The 25,814-nt window shown below is 31.7% G+C and overlaps 1 protein-coding gene across 1 annotated transcript in view; it reads right to left on the bottom strand.

Moving 5' to 3' along the window:
* LOC146536383 (atrial natriuretic peptide receptor 1-like) overlaps window positions 1-25,814 on the bottom strand; it is an 85,341-nt gene that overhangs the window by 4,074 nt on the left and 55,453 nt on the right. Inside the window, exons 9-18 of the mRNA XM_085190026.1 lie at window positions 24,760-24,898; window positions 17,274-17,355; window positions 14,492-14,615; window positions 12,534-12,860; window positions 11,251-11,410; window positions 9,368-9,526; window positions 8,907-9,072; window positions 8,478-8,627; window positions 8,009-8,201; window positions 6,277-6,451 (exon numbers count right to left, since the gene is read on the bottom strand). Of these exons, the coding sequence (XP_085046152.1) occupies window positions 6,277-6,451; window positions 8,009-8,201; window positions 8,478-8,627; window positions 8,907-9,072; window positions 9,368-9,526; window positions 11,251-11,410; window positions 12,534-12,860; window positions 14,492-14,615; window positions 17,274-17,355; window positions 24,760-24,898 (1,675 nt within the window). The remainder of the gene's footprint in view (window positions 1-6,276; window positions 6,452-8,008; window positions 8,202-8,477; window positions 8,628-8,906; window positions 9,073-9,367; window positions 9,527-11,250; window positions 11,411-12,533; window positions 12,861-14,491; window positions 14,616-17,273; window positions 17,356-24,759; window positions 24,899-25,814) is intronic.

The following is a 25,814-nucleotide window of genomic DNA, read 5'->3' as shown; positions in this document are numbered from 1 at the left end:
AAAATTAAACCTAAATTGATATATATATATATATATGACGGCGCGTTGCTATGTATTAGTTTTAATTATAATTTCGCAATTATTACATTTCGATTTTAATTGATTTATGTAATGAATTATATTAGAAGAATATTTAAAATGGAGCGGGTAACCCCGAATAGGGTAGTAGGTGTAGCCACGAGGAATAGCAGATGTCATTGGTTGACAGGCGTGGCGTGAGTTGTGCACCAATTAACCTATTGGCTCCTAATCTATTGTAATTTTGTTAACCTTGTGAGATTTATTGTAAAACTGTTATGTAAACGAGTAATAAGACATTGCAGAATATAAGTGTGACTTTTATTTAATCATCTCTGTTGCTACAACGCCCACAAATGAATAATAACAGCCAAGACCGCTTTGAGGCCCCTTCTGATGCTTCTACATATATATATAGATATATATATATATAACAATTTAGGTTGAAATTAAATATGGATGATTAGAATCTGTTTTAGATCTCTCTATTAAATCCCTGTCAGTTTACTTGATAGACTATCATTTTAACATAAATAAATAAATAACTATTCGCATACTTAGTTAAGTTAACTTTAATAAAATAATAGTAAAATTAATTTCAAATAATATAAGTTGGAACTAAATCATTTTTATATGCTTGGAAATAAATTTCCATTCTTTTAATATGTGATCATGTATTCACTATCTATTTTGACTTTTTACTGGAGGGAGGTCACGTAAAAAGCATGGGGACCCCTCGGAGGGCGTGTATGGGGAAGTTGATGACAGTGGACGAGGCGAAAGAGGACAGAGACCGTAGCGTTTGGCGCTCTGTTCCCTCTGGCTACCTGGCCATGGATACAGCATAAAGCTAGAATCATCATCATCACCATCAACAACAGCCATCTTAGCTACAATAGTTTAGCTATATATCACCTATATATTAATTATAGCCTATGTTTTGTTATCATGTAAAAGCTATATTACTGTTAACTTTCATCTAAATTGGTCCAGTAGCTTTTGCGTAAAAGTGGAACAAACATCCATTATCAAAAAGTTTCACATATATAATATTAATAAACTAATAATTATGTACGAATATATAACTCTAGCGGACGCGCGCAGCTTCGCTTGCTTATTGCTTAGGGGTGAATTCTAATAAACTTTGAAACACGTGTTCAATAAAATATTTTTAAGAGTCTCAATTTCAAATTTTATAAAAATCTGTGGCGTTTTAAAGATTTTTCCATACAAACTTACAACCCCTTATTTGCACTCTTAGGGGAAGAATTCTAGAAAATCATGAAATATGTGTTCAATTAAATACATTTAAGAGTCTGAATTTCAAATTTTATAAAAATTGGTGCCGATTTAAAAAAAATTCTATACAAACTTTCAACCCCTTATTTGCACCCTTAGGGGGAGAATTCTGGAAAACGATGAAACACGTGTTCAATTAAATACTTTTAAAAATATAAATTTTAAATTTTATAAAAATCGGTGCCGATTTTTTTTTTTTCCATACAAATTTTTAACCCCTATTTCTCCCTGTTAGTGTTAAAACTTTTCGAAATCTCTTCTTAGTGGATGTCCAGATTACGAAATTAAACATCGGCTCATTACGGCTGTGCGTGCGTCTTACCTCAGTCAGTGAGGACAAGTCCTTTTATACAGGATGTCCCAGGAGACAACGATAAAACGAAAACAGGTGATAGACCAAGTCGTGACAGCTATGAGAAAAATATAAAAAAAAATCTGTGTCATGTATTTTTCATATTATATTGATTTAAAAAAATATCAGAAAAACCGACACCCTGTGATGATTTTTCAAGTCCTAAGTCCTAGTCCAGTTTTCATATAAATTTACAATAGAATCTGAATAGAATAGAATTTGAATACATTTATTTATATCGATGTAAATTAATTTGAAAACTGGCCAAGTCAGATATTACACATAAATAAAGTCTCCAAGTTGTAAGAAGAATGGACATTTTCAGTTGTTATAAAATATTTTATATTGTTAAAATTAATTTCAGGACTGACCATTGAACTTGGCATACATTTACATCTCACTTCTTTTATCGCTGAAAGCATATGTTTTATTACTGAACTTGGCTTTCATTTTACATTTATGTTTTTGATGGGATATCATTACTTTTTGTACAGAAATCATAAGTAGAAAGGTTTATAATGTAATCAAAATCAAAATATTCTTTATTCAATTTGGCCATTACAAGTACTTTTCCTATAGGAAGCTACTACGGCAAGAAACTCAAGAGTTGCTCTTTTTAAAACATAGTTTAAAGTAAGGGCTTCATAGGACATTTCTGTTCGCCGAATAAACCAAGTAGGACACCATTGTGATAATACACTTCTATCTATATCTATATATATAAAAGGACTTGTTCTCACTGACTGAGGTAAGACGCACGCACAGCCGTAGCCGCTGTGCGTAGGAACGTGAAATTTGGACAGATATTTACTTTCGTAATCTGGATATCCACTAAGAAGGGATTTTGAAAAATTTTTACCCTAAAGGGGTGAAATAGGGGTTCAAAGTTTGTATGGAAAAAAAATTAAATCGGCACCGATTTTTATGAAATTTGAAATTTAGATTTTTAAAAGTATTAAATTGAACACGTGTTTCATCGTTTTCCAGAATTCTCCCTCTAAGGGTGCAAATAAGGGGTTGAAAGTTTGTATAGATTTTTTTTTAATCGGCACCAATTTTTATAAAATTTGAAATTCAGACTCTTAAAAGTATTTAGTTGAACACATGTTTCATGATTTTCTAGAATTCTTCCCCTAAGGGTGCCAATAAGGGGTTGAAAGTTTGTATGGAAAAATCTTTTAAACGCCACCGATTATTATAAAATTTTTAATTTACACTCTTAAAAATATTTAATTGAACATGTGTTTCATGGTTTTCTAGAATTCACCCCCTAAGGGTGCAAATAAGGGGTTGAAAGTTTGTATGGAAAAATCTTTAAATCGCCACCGATTTTTATAAAATTTGAAATTTAGACTCTTAAAAATATTTCATTGAACATAAGTTTCGTGGTTTATTTTAATTCATCCCCTAGGGGTGTAAATAAGGGGTTAAAATTTTATATAGAAAAATCTTTAAATCGCCACTGATTTTTATAAAATTTGAAATTGAGACTCTTAAAAATATTTTATTGAACACGTGTTTCAAAGTTTATTAGAATTCACCCCTAAGCAATAAGCAAGCGAAGCTGCGCGCGTCCGCTAGTACTGTACAAATCTACTGCAGCCTTTATTTCGGAAGTAGCTCCGTACGTAGTTAAGCAAAGCATGTCTTCTTTAGAAGAGTAAGGATTCCCGTTTCGAGCGCTAGTGTAGATACTTAAATCATTCCAGTTACGACATACGTACTCTACTATAGTCTCGCGCAATTTATTAGTTTGTTGTATATCAATACGCTCAAACGAAGAATATGCAATAGCATGGAAGAGACAGCTCCCATCGGGAGGCATTGGAACAATTCGGTGTAAGTTCTTGTTTCAACCACAAGCAATTCTATTGAACGACTCATTGTTCAACATGTCTTGGAAAAAATATAAACAATAAGTTTATTAAGTGCTGACGGTACCAATCTGAATTGATATGATCCCAAGGTCGACTCCGTTCTCTGCCGTTTTCACAAGTGTTCCTAAAACCAGTAAAATCATGAAACTCAGGCCAAAAAAACCATTAAAATATGAGCGGCACGTTCGTACAATAAAATATATCTAATATAATTAGATATTTACTTTTTTATTATGGTCAATAATATTATGTTTTATTACTCTTAAGACGATATTTAATTATATATGAAAATAGATTATATTTATCTATGAATCTCGACTATAGTTTTTATTTTGTTGATTAAATGACAGTTGTCAGATTTGAAAGTAATGAATGTATGCTGCGTTTAGAAATCTGATATATTAATTATTATTTTTTTCTAATTTTATTATTTTGTTGGAATAACTCAACACGCAATGCCTCCAGAGTTCGATGGAAAGAGGGGAACTGAGTGTCTTAACAGTAGGTTCCCTCTCTCTACCCCGCTATGTGTGGGATACATCGTAAAGCGGATTTATTTATTTTTTATTATTTTGTTTAAGTAATTTTTAATTTTCTCTTTTTTTCTCTTATTTTTTTTATTAACAATTACTTAAATTTTTACTGTTAATAATTACTTTATAATTACTTCTGTTAAGATAGCTGGTAGGCTGACAATATATCAAATTAAAAATAAAATCAGCTTCACGCTGTATCCCGCACACAGCAGAGTAGACAGAGGGAACCTAGTGTTAATACACTCAGTAACCCCACTTTCCATCGAATTCTGGAGGCATTGCGTGTTGAGTCGCGGAACTCTCCGCCGCGCCTTGCCTCGACACCAGAGCGAAGAAATGGAAATATAAGTTTAAATAAATATTTCATTTCCTCGAGTGGGAATCGAACTCACTACCAGTCGGTTTAACAGTCACACTTTGTGCCCCTGTGCCACGACTGACCTTACAGATAGTATATTATTCTTAAATTTTATATATATTTCTATCAATATAATTATTTTTTTTATATTTATTTTTTAGTGTATTTTTTTTCTGTTTTAGGGTTCTGTACCTCGACAGCAATAAAACAGAACCCTTATAGGATCTTATATAGGACTTAGTACTTAAATATTGTAATAATAATTTAATATCAAATACGTTAATCGACTATGCAAATACTCTTAGTATAATAAGTACTAAAACATACGCTTAAATTATAATAAATAATAATGAAGGATGTTAATCCATTTATTATATTTTTATATTTTTACGTGAAGCCCTTGAAGTCCACATGATGACAGGCTTTCTCAGGACATAAATTAGAGGCATTTTCAGCTACAAATGGAGACATATCTTATCTTAAAATATACTTGAAAGCATCGTGTTGTTTTAGATGGCTTACGTAAGTAATAGTGAAGTTAGTCTACAAAACAAATAAAATATTTACTAACGTGTGACATAAATAAAAGCAAATATATATAAATAATGCATTGCTCTTATTTTGTTGGCAGGCGCTACACTATAAGTAAATGTTCCTAATTGAATCTATTTATTGAAAAATTATAAGAAAATGTTAAAAAAATACTAGTTTCGGATTTTTTCCTTTACATACACCCAATTACTTAACCGGATGCTAAATTTCACCATTCCAGGTCATCTGGAACTTGGTTAACATTAAGGTCTATAGGTCAGTCACCCCCCTAAAAATTAACGATTTTTGGACGTCATTATCTAAATAACTGTTTGAGCTGTGTTTATGAAATTTTATGCACGTATACAGGTAGGGGGTCTAAATATTTGAGCCAAATATGACAGCTTTAGATGGAATAGTTTTTGAGTTACGAATAGGTAAAAAGTGGCTTCAAATGGTTCGTGTAAAATAACACACGGTGCTGCTCGCCAGTTTTGTTTGTAAAAAAACTTGGCTACGCGCGGCCGCGCGTTTTAAATATAGCTGATGTGTCAACGGCGGGATGTGTCAACAATTAAATGCGTTTTTCTGTAAAACTATTCGCAATTTCGAAATATTGTAAAAAGCAAATTTTATCTTCGTTTAACATAGAAAATTAATAAAGTATTTTAAAGGATAAGGATTAATACCATTATGGAAAAATATCCCTCACAATAAAAATATATTGAAATTATTATTTTTAGACAGAAAAATGATCACTACACGTTATTCTTAAAAAATACGAATATGCCGTCGCGGACTTTTTGTCGATCTTATTAAGAGGAACAATACTCCAGTACATTTTTTTCATGTAGTACTTACCATTAGAGCAGCGCATGCGCGAAAGTGTCTCAACGGGTAGGACTTTATACACATTTATCGTATTTATGTTAATTTACATAAGAATATATAAATAATAAACTATATATAAACCTTCTACGAAAAACACTCGACTTAATGGTGAAGACCGCAACAAAATCCGTTGGGTGGTTTAGAAGAAGAAGAGTTAGAAACAACAGACAGACACGAAAAGCGACTTTGTTTTATAAGATATAGGATAGGATTATAGCCTATGTTTTATTATCATGTAAAAGCTATATTACCGTTAAGTTTCATCTAAATTTGTCCACTATCAAAAAGTTTCACATATATAATATACACATATATATATATATATATATATATATATATATATATATATATATATATATATATATATATACATAACAAACATAGCATAACAAAACATAGGTAGGATATACACACCAGAATGCAATCCAATCCTCAATTTCAATTGATCGTGCGGTCGGTGTCTAATCTTGAAGCGTCGCACCGCGTCGAGCAGAGCTAGTGCCATTCGCGCGACTTCGCACGCGTGCCTCGTGCCGTTGCGCTCAGGCAGCCCTGAGACCACCATGTACGCGTCGCCTATGGTCTCCACCTGGTGATGGGGTTAAATATTATTTTATGGAAAAAAATAGCAATTTTATATGTGTATTAATTAGATGATAAAAGAATATATTTGGAATCGATTTTTGGTGTTTAGTATTTTGTTGTGGACTTGTTGTCCCTTTTTTCAGTCTGGTAATTAGGCAAATCACGGAGTTGAGTTCCTCCAATTAACGCAACGCAATGTCTTGAAAATATGTGGATTAAAGAACGGACTGTCTTAGCACTAGATTCCCTCAATCTATTCTATTATAAGCGTCAAGCTAATACTTTTAGACATTTTTATGAAAGTACCTAATGAAAGAAATTTTAAGTTATTAATGTTAACAAACGCCCCCACTTACCACCTACCTTTAGAGATACATTGCATGTAGTTAAATTGTGGAATTAAACGTCACGTTTTGTCGTGCTAAAATGAGGAAACGTAAATAATTAATTCCTCTGACTAGAAACCGAACCCTTAACTTTCACGTTTACATTCAACCGCTGTGCCGCTACGCTACAATGGCCTACGACTACGGAGTCTAATTTCTTTATGTAATAATCTTAATAAAATTAAGAATTCCAATTTCGTACTAAACAAGATTTTCTATTTAGATACTAGATTTAAATTAAATCAGGAATGGATTAAGGCACAATAGGTTCACATTATTAGATAGTGATAAGCTTTCCATCTCAAAAGTCATGTTGAAATTGAAATATGAAAGTTCAATAATTGAATTAAATTGAGTTATTAAATTTAATCTAGGTATTATTTATTTTTAAGAAATTTAGCCTGTCTTATATACTAGCGACCCGCTTGCGGTTTCTCCCGTGTAGTCTACGATATGTCTACAATATGACTACTTTGTTATTTTCTATTTTGGCATATATGATTCCTATACTAATATAATAAATATGAGGATTTACTTTTAATATAATAAATATAAGGATTTCTTTAATTGAAAGCGCTTATTTCAGTTACTGCTACTGCTGATTTGAATCTAAAAAATTTAGAATTCACCGGAAAGTGGAGAACGAAACTAGGTTTAAAGATTTCCTCTGTAACAGCGTGAAACCTACATACACTATTACACAAATTGCTTTTCTGTGCATTTTTTCAGCTTGTCTTTACCCTGGATTCTCTCTTTATTAAAAACAAATATTTAAAAGAAAATTTTTATCCAGATAGATTACCTGTGTTCATTATTTTGTTCGGAAAATCGCTAAGTGTAAGCTTTATATATGGAGATAATTAGAATTTCACGGAACGACGTATGAGCTTAGCCTTATTAGAAAATGATAGAGCTTTTATAATATTGAAAATTTATTCTGAAATTAGATACTTACCATACAAATTGTGAAAATTGAAATATCAATTTTGTTGTTTAATTTTTAAACATAGATTCATGCACAATAAATAAAGATTTAAATTATAATAACTAATACTTATAAAAAAGGCACTATTTTGAATTATTAAAAGAATAATAATATATATGGTAAGTATGGTATATATATGATTACTTATAAATGTATATTTCACAATTACATTTTAAAAAAATAACCTCACCTTATAAACATCATAATTTTCCACAATCGAATCGAAGCAGGTGTACAAATCGTTAAGCAAGTCCACGACCTGCATGGGCGTGGACGACGCGGAGAGCGCAGTGAAGCCCACTATGTCGGAGAAATATATAGTCACTTGTTCGAAAGTCTCCGCTACTACTGATTGGCCGTTAATCAACTGGGATGCCACTGATCTAGTATAAAAAGGTATATTTTATGTTATGTTATTTTTTTATATTTTGAGGATTAATCTATTTTTGGTTGTGGCATTGGTCTAGCGAAACTCAACGCCGTATTCTTTCTGCTCAAACTAAACAGCTTGAAGGCTTAATTGTTTATCTAGGAAATTATTTTTTATTTTCATTTCCGTGCTCTGGTGTGGTAACAAGTTTCTTTCCGTTTTCTATGTTTACTCTGCTTGCTATATTCGTAATTTCTTTTGACTTTTGGATATTGCAAGAAATACTCACTTAGGTAACAATTGGTAAAGCAGTTCTTCACATTTCTTCTTCTCTTCCAAATAATCTTGCGTGCGTTCACTCACTAACGATTCTAAGTTATTAGCATATTGTTCCATACGGGAAAGCAAATTATCTAATATATTACTACTTTCTTGTGTCCTGAAATATATTTATTTATATAATTAATTATGTTTATTTAAATTCTTAGTAATATAATATACAAGCAATGACTACTACACATTTACTAAAAAGAAATTGCTAATTTTACTAACAATAATTTAAGTAATCATTTAAGTAAAATAAATAATTTAAGATTTTACTCGTGGAAAATAGAAAACGGGTATTTATCTTCCAGAGTTTCTAAAATTAACAGCCCAAAAATTAAAATTAAAAAACTAGCCATACAAAATCCATCACCAGTATGTACATAAATATTACTTATTGAGCCTCCTCACTGCTCCCTTCAGATGGGCAAAGTCTGGTCTTTCCGAAGGTTCTTCCGCCCAACATCTACGCATCAGTTCCGTGGCGTCGTCCGCTTCACAAGATTTAGTATGATTTGTGTTGGGACGAAGACCACCACTTATTACAGCATCTATTGTTTCTGTATGAGAACGTTTATATTATACTGATGTCTGTATTTTGAAATATTAAAAATATCAATATTAATACATTTTTTATTCACATTGCATCCCGTACACCAGGATAGGCAAGAGAAACCTGGTTCCTAAAGTAGAGAGGCCAGTCGGGGCCCCCGGTGGAGGGGACCAACGATCGATCCCCTCCCTAGGAAATAAAATATTTAAGACCTTCAAAATAATGAGAAAGTCTTAACACTAGGTTCCCAGGTTCCCTATGCTTTCATACATAGATAATATAATAACATAAGTAAATCTTACCTTTAGGAGATAAATCAACTCCAGGTCCAAGCCAAAACACACCCTGTCGATTAACGATTTCGTGCATAATAATACCGAACGAGTAAACATCTGCCTTTTGTGTCCCTTCCGGTGGCGGTTCGGGCAAGCGTAGGAGTTCCGGTGATGTCCAAAGGAGGCCTAATAAAAAAAAATATTTGTTATTATGTAAATATTATACTATTTATATGATATGGAGCTACAAAACTATAGTTTTTTTAGTTTCACACTTTATACCTGACGAGGAATCTACAGAGATACCTCTTCGCGTTGTCTATTGTCAAGAGACCTAAGAGACCCCAAGAGAAGCTGAAAACCGAACCATATAGAAGCAGCTTGCCTACACAGCCATGAAGGCATTTCAGAGGCACGACCTTCAGTCACGAAGAAGATACGACTAAGAAGAGAGATTGTCATCAACCTCAGTAAAGCTAATCAATAAACAAAAAACTATATAATAAAATTATAAAATTATTTAATTTTTTTACATTTTTAAAGTGTTATTCCACACTTTGGAAAGAAAAATACTTATTTAGATAACGTACAAAAATTTACGCTTTAAAAAAGAGTGATTTAAGACTAAAATATTCTATGAAATATTTTTGAACAGAAAATACAAAAACCCAACATTTTTTTTTATTATTGTTCTAATTGTGTAGATTTTTTATCATTAAAGTCATTCAAACGCTGTATTTTTATCGAATATATTTTCGAGTCATATATTCATCTATTGAAAGGAGCCCACATGTTTTGAAATTGTATACAAGATGTAAAGTGCTTTTACTAGTTCATATATAGAAACTATAGTCCGTCAATAGGTATATGAACTACAGTCAAAAAATTTGAGCTTTTCAGAACATATTGTTTAATATTTACTTTTATGTATATATAATACTTGTTTAATATTAATATTTGATGTTAGAAAACAGCTACTTTTTTATTAAATTTATAAACGACGATTATTTTTAGAATATATAGCGAAATCTCGATCATAGTAAGCATTTCAATTTAACATACTTCTTAGCTTCTCGTGAACCGATTTATAATTATAATTAATGTCAAATTAATAATTATTGTGAAGAATATGTGATGAATATATTTTTAATATACAATCAGTCAGTCAGTTACATCTTATACATTATTAATATGAAAAAACCACATCAAAGTAATGTTTACAAAATATTTATTTATTTTAAAAGCTCTACGTTACAAAATGTGACATTCTCCAAATAAAATGTTATGTAGACGATATTGATGTCATTTTAAAATTTTTAAACAAAAATCAAGTTCTATATTTCGAAAAAAAAACAGGTCCATTCTATTTATACATTTTATAATGACAACATACTTATTTAAATATGCAATTTTGAAAGAGATTCAAATTTAAAAAAAGCAATAAAAGCCTTCAAATAAAAATAAATCAAATAATTTTTGTATTTTAAATTTTAATGAGACTTAGTGACATTACTAAATACTCTATGAAAGGTTATTTTTAGTCTCACGATCAATTTTGTATATAACAGGCAGAGAGAAACCAAAGTGTCAAGACATTCCGCTATCCGTTTTCTGCCTGAATTTAAGACATTTTCTAGATATGCACCTATTTTTCATTCATTACATATGTTTCAAATTATCGAAATAATTTTCCGCATAAGAAGACACTCCGAGAGAATCTAATAAAGGCACACCGATCCACATTCATTCATGGTCTGAATTCGAGATTCGATTGCTTGGACAACGGCGAAGCTAAACGCCGTGGTTTGTCATACAAAAACGAGAAAACAAGAACAATCTATAACTATATTAATATTTTTCTCTATATGCATATTTGTCAACTCAGCCTTGAAAACATGATTATTACTTACGAGTCCAATAGCTGTGAGCTCTCGTATCCTTCTCTGAAGTCCTCAGGGCATTTAAACCGAAATCTGTTATTTTCAATACGAATCGCGAATCTACTACACAGTTGCTAGACTTCAACGCCCCGTGAGACCTTATGTCGCTGCTGTGAAGGTAATGCATACCCTGTTGAAGAAAATGTATGATAAATATCCATTTATATTAACAAGTAAATACTGATGCTTAAAAGACTAAATTGAAAAGTAAAAATAGTTACATAATTAAAATATATATTCGTTCTTTTTTTTTTCATTTTCGCTTTTTTTCCTTAAATAGAGAAAAATCGATTTTGTAAAAAATCTCTTTTGTAAAAAATTAAATCTTTAATTGTTTATTTATTTGTGTTGTGTCTATAGTTGATGGTTTCCCAAAAAGTATGTTACTTTTCAGTCAGAACAAACTGTAAGAAGAAAAAAATTATATAAAATAGTTATGAATTCTGCATTATTAATGAAATACCCATATTATTTCTTTTTATTAATAATAACCAAATATTTTAGCGACGACAGTACTAAATAAAAACAACAAAGCCAAAGCCACGTTTCAAAGTAATATAAAACTATATTAGAAGCGAGTTTTATACGATCCTATTTACGCCCACACAATGTGGAAGGAAGAAAATCTGTGCGAACTCGTGACAATTTATAGATATATAACGTTCGTGCCGTTAGAAGTTTAAAGCTATAACTCAGCTTATATTACAGATCTGCCTTGACGTTTTATTGCTAACTCCTACGGAGGAAGTTATCGATTCGAATCCGTTGACAAAAATTATATTAGTCAACAGCTAACATATTGGAGAGATTGGAGAAAATGTATTAATAATGTTATACAAGATGTCCCTTCTAGTTAAATTCATTGTAGCCATTGAGCTTATAAAACGAGAAAAAAAAATGGAAATTTGTAATTTACAACTTTCGAGGGTGATTTATTTTCTTATCGTACCATTGTTTTTACAAACTTTAAAATTTATTCTTAGCGAATAAAATGAGCAAGACAACTGAGTAAAAAAATTCTAAATATTACCGTTGTGAAATTTTCAGGCCAGTTTTAAGCCTTTTCTATGAATGCAATTTAATAATATTTTATATATAAATAATTTCTAGGCTAACCACTATTCTACAACTTAGGTGTTTTGCCATCATTTTATATTGGATTGGAAAATAAAAATATTAATTAATTATTAATTTCACATATAGCAAATAAAAAACACGTACATATATCAAGAAATGCTAACAAATTAACTTACCTTAACAATGTCATGCATCAAGCTAACTTTGAACATCCAATCTAATTTGATCGTATCATTTTCCAATATATCTTGAAGGGATCCTTTAGGACAGTATTCAGTGAGAAGACAGCAATGTGGTGGGTCTACGCAGGCTCCAAAAAACCTGGCTAGATGATCATGCTCCAAATCTTTCATCTTCTTTAGTTCCAGAAGTAAAGGCCTTGTGAGATCTATCCTCTGTTTGTCCACTTTCTTGATGGCAACCCTACATCCTTTGTAAAAGCCCCACGGTGCATACATTTGTCGGTCTCCGGCGAGGGACATTGCTTCGTCAGAATATGCAGTCTGAAAAAAAATATAATATTTTATATCCCTATTTAATATTTTTTATAAACTAGCGACCTGTGTGCGGCTTCGCCCGCTTGTAATGCACCATTATTTATATTCCCATCTGACTCTTTACTTTCATGATCTAAAACATCATATATTAATATATTGTTTTAGTTTTAGAAAATTCTTTAAAATACTTATATTATTATTTTCTTGCTTGCTTCTTTACAATGACATAACTTTTTTATTTATAAACTTATTGAAATAAAATAATACACTTAATGTTAAGGGTTAAATTTGTTCAAAAATAGTAGTGACAACTGCATGTAAATTAGTTAAGCTGTTTCTGAGAGTCAACGTGAACAAAAACACTGACAAACAGACGCACTGACAAACAAACAAATAAAAAGAAAAATAGATAAATAGAAAGAAAGATAGAAGAAAAGTATCACATTGTACGAGTTTTCTTTTAAAACAAAAAGTCGGAACCCAAAGTGGAACTAGGTTTGGTTAAAACAGAACCACATAAGTAATTGGAACTAAAATCAGATACGTTCCTAGTTAAGCATCACATTTACAAAACTATTAAAACTTGAGGCTTAAAAGGCATCACCCGCCATAAACCTGATCGAGCTTAAATCAACATCAACCGCATAAGCTGATACTTCTCCATAGTCATTTTAAAGTGGTCCCCTAGTGAACGTGGTAAAATAAAAAAAATCACTGTGTAATTCAATACTAGAAAAATTTGCTAATAATAGCCTAAGAATGAGACTAAAACAATTTTAATAACCCGTTTCTAAATTAAATTTTATATATATATTTTTAGATTTAAAAATGAAATATCGTTATTTGCACCACTAGTCTAATAAATATTCATGTTTCTAGAAAAAAATCGCTATTTTGAAACATCTGTGTCAACAAAAGTTTGTATAAAGCAGCTAATTAAATAAATTATTTAGGTGTATGACAAAATAATATAAATATTCTTTTTGGCTCGCTGAATCCCGATTGTAGCAGGGTACGCATATAAATTTTTCACCGCACTCTAGAGGCATTGCGTGTTGAGTGGTGTAACTTAGCATCGCGCTTTGCGTTCTTTTACATCAGAGCGAAGTAATGAAAATATAAATAAAATAGATAATAATTTAAAATGCTGTACGAAATTAGGTATATTTACCCTTTTGTATAAAGTTTGACTTTTATTTCAGCTTCGCGTTGTATTCCGCGCACAGCAGGGTAGGCAGAGGGAACCTAGTGAACACACTCTGTTCAACACTTTCCGTCGAATTTTGAAGGCTTTGCTTGTTGAGTGCGCGCACTCAACGCTGCGCTTTGCCTCGACACCAGAGCGAAGAAATAGAAATATAAATTTAAATAAATATTTCTTCTCCTCTAGTGGGGATCGAACCCACAACCAATCAATTTTACAGTCACATTTTGTGCCCCTGCGCCACGACTGGCCTCAAAGTTACTTTTTTTAATATATGATGATTAATGGAAATTATAAATGGTTTGATATTAATTAAATAAATAATTTATTCAATTTATTATAAATCAAGAATTGTTCGACATTTTCCGCTTAATATGTTCACTTCAATAAATTTTATTAGACTAACTTAAAGCTATTTTTTGACCAGACTTACCCCAGTGCTATACCTTCGAACCAATGAGTGGACGCTTCCTCGTAGTCTACTGCTTGATGGCAAAACTTCACTCCAGCTGACTCTCCATGTCATCATTGCTATTTCCGCTTCTAACTTGTAATGCCTAAACAATAACACATTTATTTAATTAATTTATACCATTGGGAAATAGAAGTGTTTCAATAGGAACTGAATGTCTTAACACTATGTTCTCAGGTTTCCTCTACCTATCCTGCTATTTGCGTGATACGGCGTGAATCTGGCTTAAATATATTATTCAAAATCTGAATATAATCTGATTTTGACAGACAGACTATCAGGCGTATTACTGTCAAATAAAATTATCTAATCGTATGTTAAATCTTAGTAAATTTAAAACCACTTCCCACTTTTCTTCAAATTGTGGAGTCTTTACGTGTTGAGTGGCATAGCTTAACGCAGCGTTTTGAAATATATGTTTATGTATGTATGTTTATATGTTGGTCCACAATCTCGGTAACTAAAAAATATATCGAGACCTACTTCATGATTAGAACTTTATCAAAATCGGGTCAGTACTTTTAGAGAAATGGATCTAACTAAGTTACCTAGGTAATAGAGAAGTGTTTGTGACCTTAATTACATTTTAATAATTATAAAACCCAAATAAGCTATAAAAACATCTGTAAACCGTAACAGAAAACGTTATTCCACAAATTATCAACAATTGATATACGCCATTTATTTTAGCCGGGCTCAGCCATCGCGTCGTATCGTAAAGGCAATTTCAATAACATTACCCGAAATAGCGTTCAAGCCAATATATTACTGTGGATACAACATTTTTATTAAAACACTAGTTCGTTTTTGGTGCTTTGTCTGTGCGTGCACATCTTTTTTATAATTACAAGTTTTGGTAACAACAATAAACAAGTTAATAAATTAGTATACTATATTTTAGAGACCAGTAGTAGTGCAGGGGCACAAGCGATTCATCGAGTTCCGCAATGGTTTCAAAATTCAGTGGAAAATGGGGAACGGAGTGTCATAACCCTAAATATTCCTTCTACCTACTCTGCCATGTGCGGGATAAATCATGAACCTCAAAAGGAATTGTATTTTAAATAAATAATTTCGATATTCAAATATTAAATTCAATTATGACATACATTTATAGAGCTCTAATATTTTTTAAATACATTATTTATATGTATAGCTAAGTACTTAGTAGTGAGTATATTAAAATGAACGTCTTATTTCATCCAAAATAATAATTAGCGTTAACGTGAAGATCATTTAATATAGGTTCAAAAATCCAATTAAGTATAATGAAAAACAGAGTGTTTTGGCACTACGTTTACTCTAAATAGAATGAAAAAGATATTCTTTACGGGAAAATAATCGAAGAAAACAACAATAAAAACTGTCTCCTTTCTTCTCTGTCAACATACCAACAGATCAAGTGTCGTATCGTCAATATGCAAGAAGGATAAATATATTATGAGCAGATCAAATGAAATCGCACTCTTGACTGGAGCTGAAAGAATCTTCTAATGGAAACATATTAAAGCTTCTACCACTATATTTTATTTAAATTTCACTGCAATAATCATTTAAGAAAGTAATTTGTATTGATTTTCTTTCAAAAATATTTGCACAGGAGCATAAATTGTAACTGGAAAAACGACTGGTTGCGGGTTCGATGAAATATTTATTTAAATTTATATTTCTATTTCTTGAAGTAACATGTAATACCTCCAGAATTCAGCGGAAAGTGAAGAACGGAGTGTTTTAACACTAGATTCCATCTGCCTACCCTGCTGTGTGAGGTATACAGCACGAAGCTAAAAAAAATACATATTTCATTCCAAATCGCTTATTTATCTTAAATAGTAAAGCGATAATAGAATTTCATTTCACGTTTTCGTACGATATTCCCAGACCGAAAAAAGGGCTTGAAATACGATATTAGAAACAATTTTCATACCATTCGATAAAGAAATAAAGAGATCTTTTCTTTTGTGTTAGATTTACAAAATATTTTTACGATTTTCTACATACTAAGAATAACAAGAATATATAATCAAATAAGATTTTAGATTTTTTTAATTTTTTTACTATTTATCCCGCATACCGTCGGCTTAGAGTGTAAATCTCGTAAATCCGTTTTTGTTGTTACGTACTGTTACATTTTTATACCATTCGAAAGTGTAAAAGAAATATAAAATCCACTTTTGTTCGGCTTTATATAGTAGACAATACAAATAGATTTGAAAAATTGTATAAACCCTCCTGATAATATATAGTCTTAGGCGATGATATAGCCATGCAGAGAATATCCTTTAACATTTTGACATTTTTCAGTATAAAATATTTTTTCTAAATAAATAAATAGCTATAAAATTAATGTTTTATACAGTTGTTGAAGTTGGCTCAAAACTTTAGTTTTCAATGTATAGATATTATCTTTAAAATTATAATGTTATAAGAACAAGAAAGTAATTCAGATTTGTAAATAAATATAATTGTGTAGTTCAAGCGAGCGAAACCGCGAGCGGGTCGCTAGTATTAAATAAAGATTATATTTAAAAAAAAAACAAAGCAATAATCAGATTTTTAAAAACGCGAAAACAAAGAAATATCAGTACAAATGCGATATTCCAGATATCTATAATGCTTAGAGTTACTTCTCCCAGCTATACGTAAGGTATGACGCAGACTAAATAAGATAAAGATAAAGATAAAAGATAAAAGACTACTTCTGACTGGTAGAGCTTAAAATTTGTTAATATTATAAACTTACCTGTAAATAAACACTGAGAGTATTGCCAGTATCACAACCACAGAACTAAGGACGATACTCAGAATAGCGTAGACTGGTAAAGCTGAAACAAAAAATTATTTATTTAAAAATTCAAATAAATTGATTTTATTTAAGTCCGTGGTCACTGGTATCACTGGTCCATGTAAAATGTGTAATAATCGTAAAATCAAAGATGGCGGCGGCTGGCGGAACTCAGCGCCACGACACAAGAGTCAGGAAGTGAAAATATTATTGCCTTGCTCTTGTGTCTCGAAATTTTCCTCGATCCGGAATCGAACCTACAACCTGTCGCTGTTACAGCACACGAAACTATTGGGCTTGTTAATTTTCTTTTTAGTTTTATACAGTTGGGGTTTTTGTGTTTTTAAACATTTTTTTTATATTAAATAATATTAACAAAATAAATTAAGCATACCTAAATAGAATTACATATTTTTTCAATGTCCACACAAAGCTACGAATAATATATTTGATATTTTCCTTTCACTTGTCCTTCTCTAATACTAGCTTTTACTTTCACGAAAACAAATATATTACACGAACAGGACAACTCTTGTTAGCTTTCATATTTACTCTTGTCAACCTAGTATTAATGTAGTCTGGACTGACGTATATTTATTTCTGCGCCTAAAGACAGACCTACATATGCCTGATGAAAAGTAACTGCCAATATTTTACTATAATTGTTTTTTTCCATTTTCACGCTTTATTTCACGTTGAATAGGATAGAAGGAGAGTAGAGAGATAGACTAGTGCTCGTGTTTTCCATTTTACGTCCAAATTCAAGACATTTCCTCGCTCTGGGAACGAGGCAAACTGCGGTTTTGACTTCTATCAATCAACACTACGCCTCAAGAATTTAGTGGAGAGTGGGGGAAAACATCTTAAATGGAACGGAGTGTCTTAACAATAGATTTCCAGGTTTCTGCCTATCTTGTTAAAAGCAAAAAATTTCTCGGGAAATCACTAGAAAAAAGAGTATTTTAACATTAGGTTCCTTTCTGTTAACCCCGCTATAAGCGAAATCCAGAGTAAAGTTAAAAAATAATAATATAAAGTCTAACAATATTTATGTATTTAATACGAAAGGGGATTGTTTGATCAAAATTTATAAATGCATATCTATAATGAAAACAGTTTTCAAAGAGTCGAGATATCGATTATGGTAAATGTTTACCAAACTCAAACTGAAAGTAAACTGGTCTATAAGATAACTGCTTTAACTTTAACATTTATTAAACAATATTTTTATGTTTAATATTATACTTTAAATTCAACCTTTTTTCTCCATCCGTTATGAGGTAGAGTGTTAAGCTAAAAATAATTGACATGAGTTGGATGATACTCTGATTTTTTTAGCTTCACGTTGTATCCCGCAAAATACTCCGTTACCAATAAAACACTGCCGTTCCCCACTTTCCACTGAATTCTGTAGAAGAAATAAAGAGATATCTAGTATATTTTCTTAAACATTCTACTAAGGCAGTTGAATTATTTCAGGATTTTAATGATTCAGCTTAGACCTTGATGGATTTTGAAAGTGCCTATGGAGCATAAATCACTCCGTCAATGACATGTCGGGTTGTAAGAAGAATAAATAAAGGAAAATTATAAAAAATAGAGAAAACAATTGATCAATTGTGGAATCGAACTCTCCCCCTGAAGGTCCCACCCCAATTTATGATTGTAGGTCAACCATTTAATATTAATTTCAGCTTTTTTCCTTTATGAGTTCTTGAGAAAAATGGTCTTGATAGTCATACTGATAGATGGACAACTAAGTAATCTTATAAGAATTCCGTTTTTTTTACTTTTAAGTAAATCGAGCGAGCGAGCAAGCGTGCAGCTGTTAACGCAACGATTGTGGGTTCGATTCCTACTCAAGGAAATGAAATATTTAATCTATATATATAAAAGGACTTGTCCTCACTGACTGAGGTAAGACGCACGCACAGCCGAAACCGCTGAGGGTAGAAACGTGAAATTTGGACAGATGTTTACTTTTGTAATCTGGATATCCACTAAGAAGGGATTTTGAAAAATTTTAACCCTAAAGGGGTGAAATAGGGGTTGAAAGTTTGTATGGAAAATAAATTAAATCTGCACCGATTTTTATAAAATTCTAAATTCAGACTCTTCAAAATATTTAATTGAACACGTGTTTCACGGTTTTTTAGAATTTACCCCCTAAGAGTGCTAATAAGGGGTTGAAAGTTTGTACGGAAAAATCTTTAAATCGCCACCGATTTTTATAAAATTTGAAATTTTGACTCTTCAAAATATATCATTGAACACATGTTTCGTGGTTTATATTAATTCATTCCCTAGGGGTGGAAATATGGGGTTGAAAATTTGTATGGAAAAATCTTTAAATCGCCACCGATTTTTATAAAAATTTAAATACAGACTCTTAAAAATATTTCATTGAACATGTGTTTCGTGTTTTCTTAGAATTCATCCCTAAGAGTGCAAATAAGCGGGCGAAGCTGCGCGCGCCCACTAGTATATTAATATCCTCACTCTAGTAACATAGCAAAGCGTGGTCCGTCACTAAATGCCCCCAGAATTCGGCGAAGTGGGGAACAGAAGCGTCCTAATGGAAACAGAGTGTCTTAACACTAGACTCTCTCTGCCTGTCCTGCTATGTTCAGAATAAAGTGTAAAACTGAAAAAAAAGGAAACAATCAACTCCAGTGTACGTTCTTCTTTAAGTAAAGAACGTGATGTGTCCGTGGTAAAAAAGATTAGTTATTCGGAAGGCGCTTTCGTCTTTAATTTCTGCCTTGGAACGGCGTCAACTTCTTTTATTACTTTGCGCAATAATTCAAATAACTAACCTATTTTATTTGCACACTAGTGAACCGCACGCGGCTTCGCCCGCTTGAGCTATATTATATTTATAAATTTTACTAGTTTGCATTACTTTCGTTTTCTAATAATAATATCTAAATTGAAATATAAAATTTCAGACAATTCAACATTCTATATCTATCTATATATATATAAAATCGAAAGGTCACTCACTCATCACGAAATCTCAAAAACTACATGTGCGAGGAATCTCAAATTTTGCATAGGAGTTATTTATAGGACGTAGGTGTTCGCTAAGACGAGAATTTGCAATATTCGACTTCTAAAGGGTTGTTATTGGGGTTAAAAGTTTGTATGAAACTTCGTTACTACAAATGCTAGGAGTCTCAAATTTGCATGGACGTCACTTATAGGACGTAGGTACTCATGGAGACAGAAATTAATAATAACGTAGTTCAAACGAGCGAAGCCGCAGGCGGGCTGCTAGTATTCTATAAAATTATAATAGGAACTTAAGAAAAAAACTTGACTTGACTTGAATATTACAAAAAAAATCCACCCGAGTGCATATCGAAGCAACATATTTTTTATTTTTTTTTAACTGGGAAAAAGGCGGTGCTGAGTACCGCCTTTCAACATGAACCCAGAATTCGGTACCGAATTAACACAAGATTTACAGACTCCCTCTGTTTACTGACAGCTAAAATAAACACAAAAACAATTCAATATTATTGGAAATATAATGTATTGTATTTATATATAAATGTATTGGAAATAAAAGAACCTCGAGTAAAAGAGGAAAAATGATGAAAAGTTTAATCAAAACCAAGTCTTCAAGAGGCTTTGCAGTAGAAGGGCACTAGTGAACACTATAGGCGATGCAACGTCGAAAATTAAATCTACGAACTGAGATAAGCCATCCTCTTTATCTACAAATGTACGTAATACGTAATATTCATTTAAAGGAATAGAAAATAAAATATAAATTTATTTATTTTTTCTGATTTATTTATTTATTTAATTTTTTCTTAACTCGCCAATAATATGAGGAATGTAGGTAATTTTTATGAACATTGGTTTTGGAGAAAATATCTAAATAGACATACATACATATATCCAACAAGTTTAACCCTAATAAAGATAAGTGCCATATAATGAGCACTCGAGTGGGACTATCCGACCCAACATTCAAGGGTGACGAAGCGAGGCTAAAGTATGAGGAGATCTTAACGAGAAGTTTATATAGGTATTTATGTTTTATATAAAATAAATCAAATCAAATAAGCTTCACGCTGAATCCCGCACACAAGGGTTACGTAACGTTAAGACATCCGTTCCCCACTTTTCGCCGAATTCTGGAGGCATTGCGAAGAAATGGAAATATATAGTAGGAAATAATAGTTTAAATTGTATTAGGTCTTTATAGAGTAGTTAAAACTGTGCTTATATTTAAAGTGGTGAAGATAAAACACTCTGTATATACCAGGCTAAATGGGTATCATTTAATTAATTAAGGTGTGCGCCATAGAAGAATTAATTCGAGTTTAAATATAACAATGAAAACAATGTTAAATTTTTACTAAATAGCACTTAAGGTTTCGCCCACACTCGACCTCTAACTTAAGTGCTCATTTCTTACAACTTACACTGAAAGAAATCCGTAAATATTACACAAAAGGCGAAATGATTCACCGTTTTATACTATACCTGAGTCAGTACTTAGATTTTTGAAAATTTTTATTATCAATAATTACTAAATATATATATAGTGTTAAGACACTACGCTTATAAAATATTAAATATTTCAATCAAATTTATGAACAATCACGACTGGCACGCTTGTAATCCAGGCGACCCCACAACTGCCTCAAATAAATCTAGACTATAATTTTAATTCCAATGCCTGCCTGTATATGATTACCTACTTTAGATTTAATTACCACTTAGGTGAATTTATATTCCTCTAGTCTGGATTTCATGAAATTAGGCCGTTCATTACTTCTGAAAAGCTTTTATGTATCTTTTAGGCTTTATTTTTATTCCACTTATGATAGAGAAAGTAGAGAGATTTCTGTTGCCGTTATAACAACAAATTCAAAAAAACAGAATAAAATAAATATTAATGTGTTTTTGCCTTTTTTATAGGTAATGTTACGGAACTCTTCGTGCGTAAGTTCGACTCACACTTGGCCGGTTTTTAAAACTTTCAAGGAAAAATACGGTATAAAAGTAATCTTATTTTTTCTTTCTATGTGAGAATCGAGGTCATGGAAAACGGAGTCACAGTGCTGATGCTGACTTCTCTCTGCCAACCATAATATCGTGTTCATTGGTAATTTTTTTTTAATGGAGTGTAATTAAAATTCCAAAAAAATATATAACCAAACATTTTGTAATCTTACTCGATATGTAAATGTTAATTGTAAGATAAACAGACAAGGGCCCCATGTTTCATAAGAAAAAGTAAGAGTAATGACGTCAATTGAAATTGGAAAAAACAATTAAGCCAAGTCTTAACAAGATTAACAATATGTCATTCAATGTGAGACGAATTACATTAAATTATAATTAATTACTACACTATATATTTTTGCGACCTTTATAAGTTCGATTCCCAATCGGGGGAACGAAATACCTAATGAAAATTTTCATTTCTTCGTTGTGATTATGAGGCAAATCGTGACGTTGAGTACCGCTACTCAACACGCAGTCTCCAGAATTTGGCGGAAAGTGGTGACCGGAAATATTAAGAAAGTGCCACAGTCGGTTCCCAGGTCTGGATTGGCAATATCCTAGTGTTTCTTAGACTCTCTCTCTCTCTTTAAGCTCCGCTACAGTACACTAGCTCATAAGACTTTACACTTTTTAGGGTTCAGTACTTCAAAAAACAAGAAAAGAACTCTTATAGGATCACTTTGTTGTCAATCTGTCAAGAACATTTATCTCGAGATAACGTGGACGCACGCATTAAGCTGAAATTAACTTATTAATGCAATCTTATATTTTTTTGCAATTTAATTGAAACGAAATGAGTGCTCGTTAACTTAAATTTATCAACGTTTTTTTTAACTTTTTGGCCTATTATTATGAAATTTGACAAGAAATAAGAACTTGCAGTAGTACTATTTCGTAAAATGGGATAAAATTATAACTGTAGTTTCTTTCATACAAAATGAATGCATAAGCTCGAAAATATTTTTCAAGGACCTAATTGCCGAATATTTTACAGAAGCCTCGCTTGGTGCCCGACTTGCTCTTGGCAGGTTTTTGTTAAACTTAAAATGGATAGAATGAGAAAAACGGTATCTGAATATCCATTAGGAAAACGTCAGGTAGAACATCTCTTGAGATCTTTAAATCTGCGCTTTAGAAGGCAAAAGCTTAAATAAAAGGCGTGAAAAGGAAAAAATATAAAGGACTCATTGTCACGTACACTGATATTTATTTCTTTTAGATCAAAGATCTAGAAAACAAATTATTATAAGTTTATTTTTGCAGAGCGTGCGACTGTACCGCGACGGGATACGGGTTCGATTCTCAATCGAGGAAATTAAATATATAAAACGCACACAATCTCCCTAGAATTAGGTGGAAATTAAAAAACCTAATCTCATGTAATACTTTAATATTTCCCATATCTATATTAAGCCCAATTACTAGATATTACAGGTTGATCAGTGAAACAGAACACTTTTTTTGTGCCATAGAGAGAAAAGAATAAATAAAAATAATTTAAATATAAAAAAATTATGTAGATAACCATCATTCTGAGTGGTGGCCAAATCCACAAACACAACGATGCCATTGTTTTACGATGGCATTTGTTTTTAGCTGCACGCAGTATCCCGCACATAGCAGTATAGCCAGAGAGAACCTAGGAACCTAGTATTGATATACTCCGTTCCCATTAAGTCACTTCCGTTCTCCACTACACTATCAATAAATGTTTTTTCGTAATACAAGCTTTTCTTTTCCTGCTTAGTATCGGAACTCAAAGGTAAGAAATTAATATAATTTTAATATAATTATTCTCCGAGGCTCATATTAAATTGAATAGACTAATCTTTTATATAAATCTGTATTAATCCTAATAATAATCCTATTTAATAATATTTCGTAAATTTCAGTAAATTTCACATTATTCAAGTGACAAAAGGACAAGATCGTATCTCACTAACAAAGAGTAATGATACTAAAATATTCGTCCTTTTTTTATTAAGACTAATATTTTGTTTTTTTTTGGAATGTTGATCTTGAATCATGCTATTACATTTTATAAGTTATTGTATATATAATATTATAATTATTAAAAAAGGTAAAAATTGAAAAAAAAATGTACCCCCTAAAAAGTACCACTACTCAGGTCTCGGCTCCACCATCAGACCAGCTCAATAATATTTGATATTTCATTAAATGTATATGGTAAGATGGGGTACCTCGGTTGACCTTCGAAAAAACAATATTAAAGATACTGGAGGAAGGTCACGTGAAGAGCATGAGAATCCCTCAGAGGGCATGTATGAAGAGGCTGATGAAAACGCATTTCTTTTTTATAATTTAAGCATAATTTATTATACTTATTACAATTATATATCTAAAGCGAATATTACTGTATTCTTAGAATTATAACGATTCAATATTCTAATAAACTTACAGTTATCGGGGCACAGCGAGCCGTCGAAGCCACACTTGGGGGTGTCCGGTGGGGGGGTAGTTCTACCACCCGCCCAGTGTATAGGACGGTTTTCAACGAACTGCAAGGAAGAGTTGGCCGCTACATATGTTGCGACGACCTAGAGAAATACGAAAAAGTATTATTATTTTATATATTATTTTTATTTGAATTATGGCGCAGGAGTGGAAGGGGTGGAGGTGTGGCACTCGTTACCAGTTGAAAGGAGAAACGAGGGAATGAAAATATTTAATATTCCATTTCCTCTAGTGGGAATCGAACTCACAACCTGTCTCTTTTACAGTAACACACTTGTGCCCCTGCCCACGACTGGCCTTTAATTTAAATTGTAATAATCATATAATATTATAATCTAACTTAACTTATAAGTTTTAAATAAATAAATACTAAATGTATCGAAAAAGTAAATACAATTGATTTAATAATAATTTTGGCAAGAAAATTCTATCAAACAAGAAAAGTTACTCATATTAGACATCCATTAACTAAAGTAACATTGACTTGTGAGATAATAGTGGAGTAACATCTTAATAATATTAGCAAAAACTTCTAAGCACGTTGTAAGCAACAAATGTAAGTCTATAAGGAGATAGAAAATATATAAATGAATCAATATTCGAGGAGGAAGCGGAGTGTCTTAAAGTAGTTCAAAATTGTATCTAACTTTTGTATCGAAAAAAAAAAAGATTTTCACGCTTGCTCTTCAACAGAACTGCTTTCCGGGAAAGTGATAGCTTTACATTGATTCGACGTGTCAAAGAGAAAGCCGTCTCAGAGCAAGGGAATTAAAAATAATTAATTCCTTCGAGTGGGAAATGAATCCACAATCATCGATACAGTCAGTTGTTTTACGCTACGATACAAGCATTATGGAGATAAAAAAAATTAAAACACCAAAATAATATCTGTGACCACGACAGGTTATGGGTTTGGTTCCTATTCGTAATAAGATATCTATTTAATAACTTAATTTCCTCGCTCTCGTGAAGAATTAAAGCGCTGCATTCCCCACTCAA

This window comes from Heliconius melpomene, chromosome 9, assembly GCF_056956725.1.
Source record: "Heliconius melpomene rosina isolate 202511_hmr_F chromosome 9, ASM5695672v1, whole genome shotgun sequence".
In the NCBI taxonomy this organism is placed as follows: Eukaryota; Metazoa; Arthropoda; class Insecta; order Lepidoptera; family Nymphalidae; genus Heliconius; species Heliconius melpomene.
The sequence above is the reverse complement of the archived record's forward strand: the minus strand, read 5'-3'. Positions and strand labels throughout refer to the sequence as shown.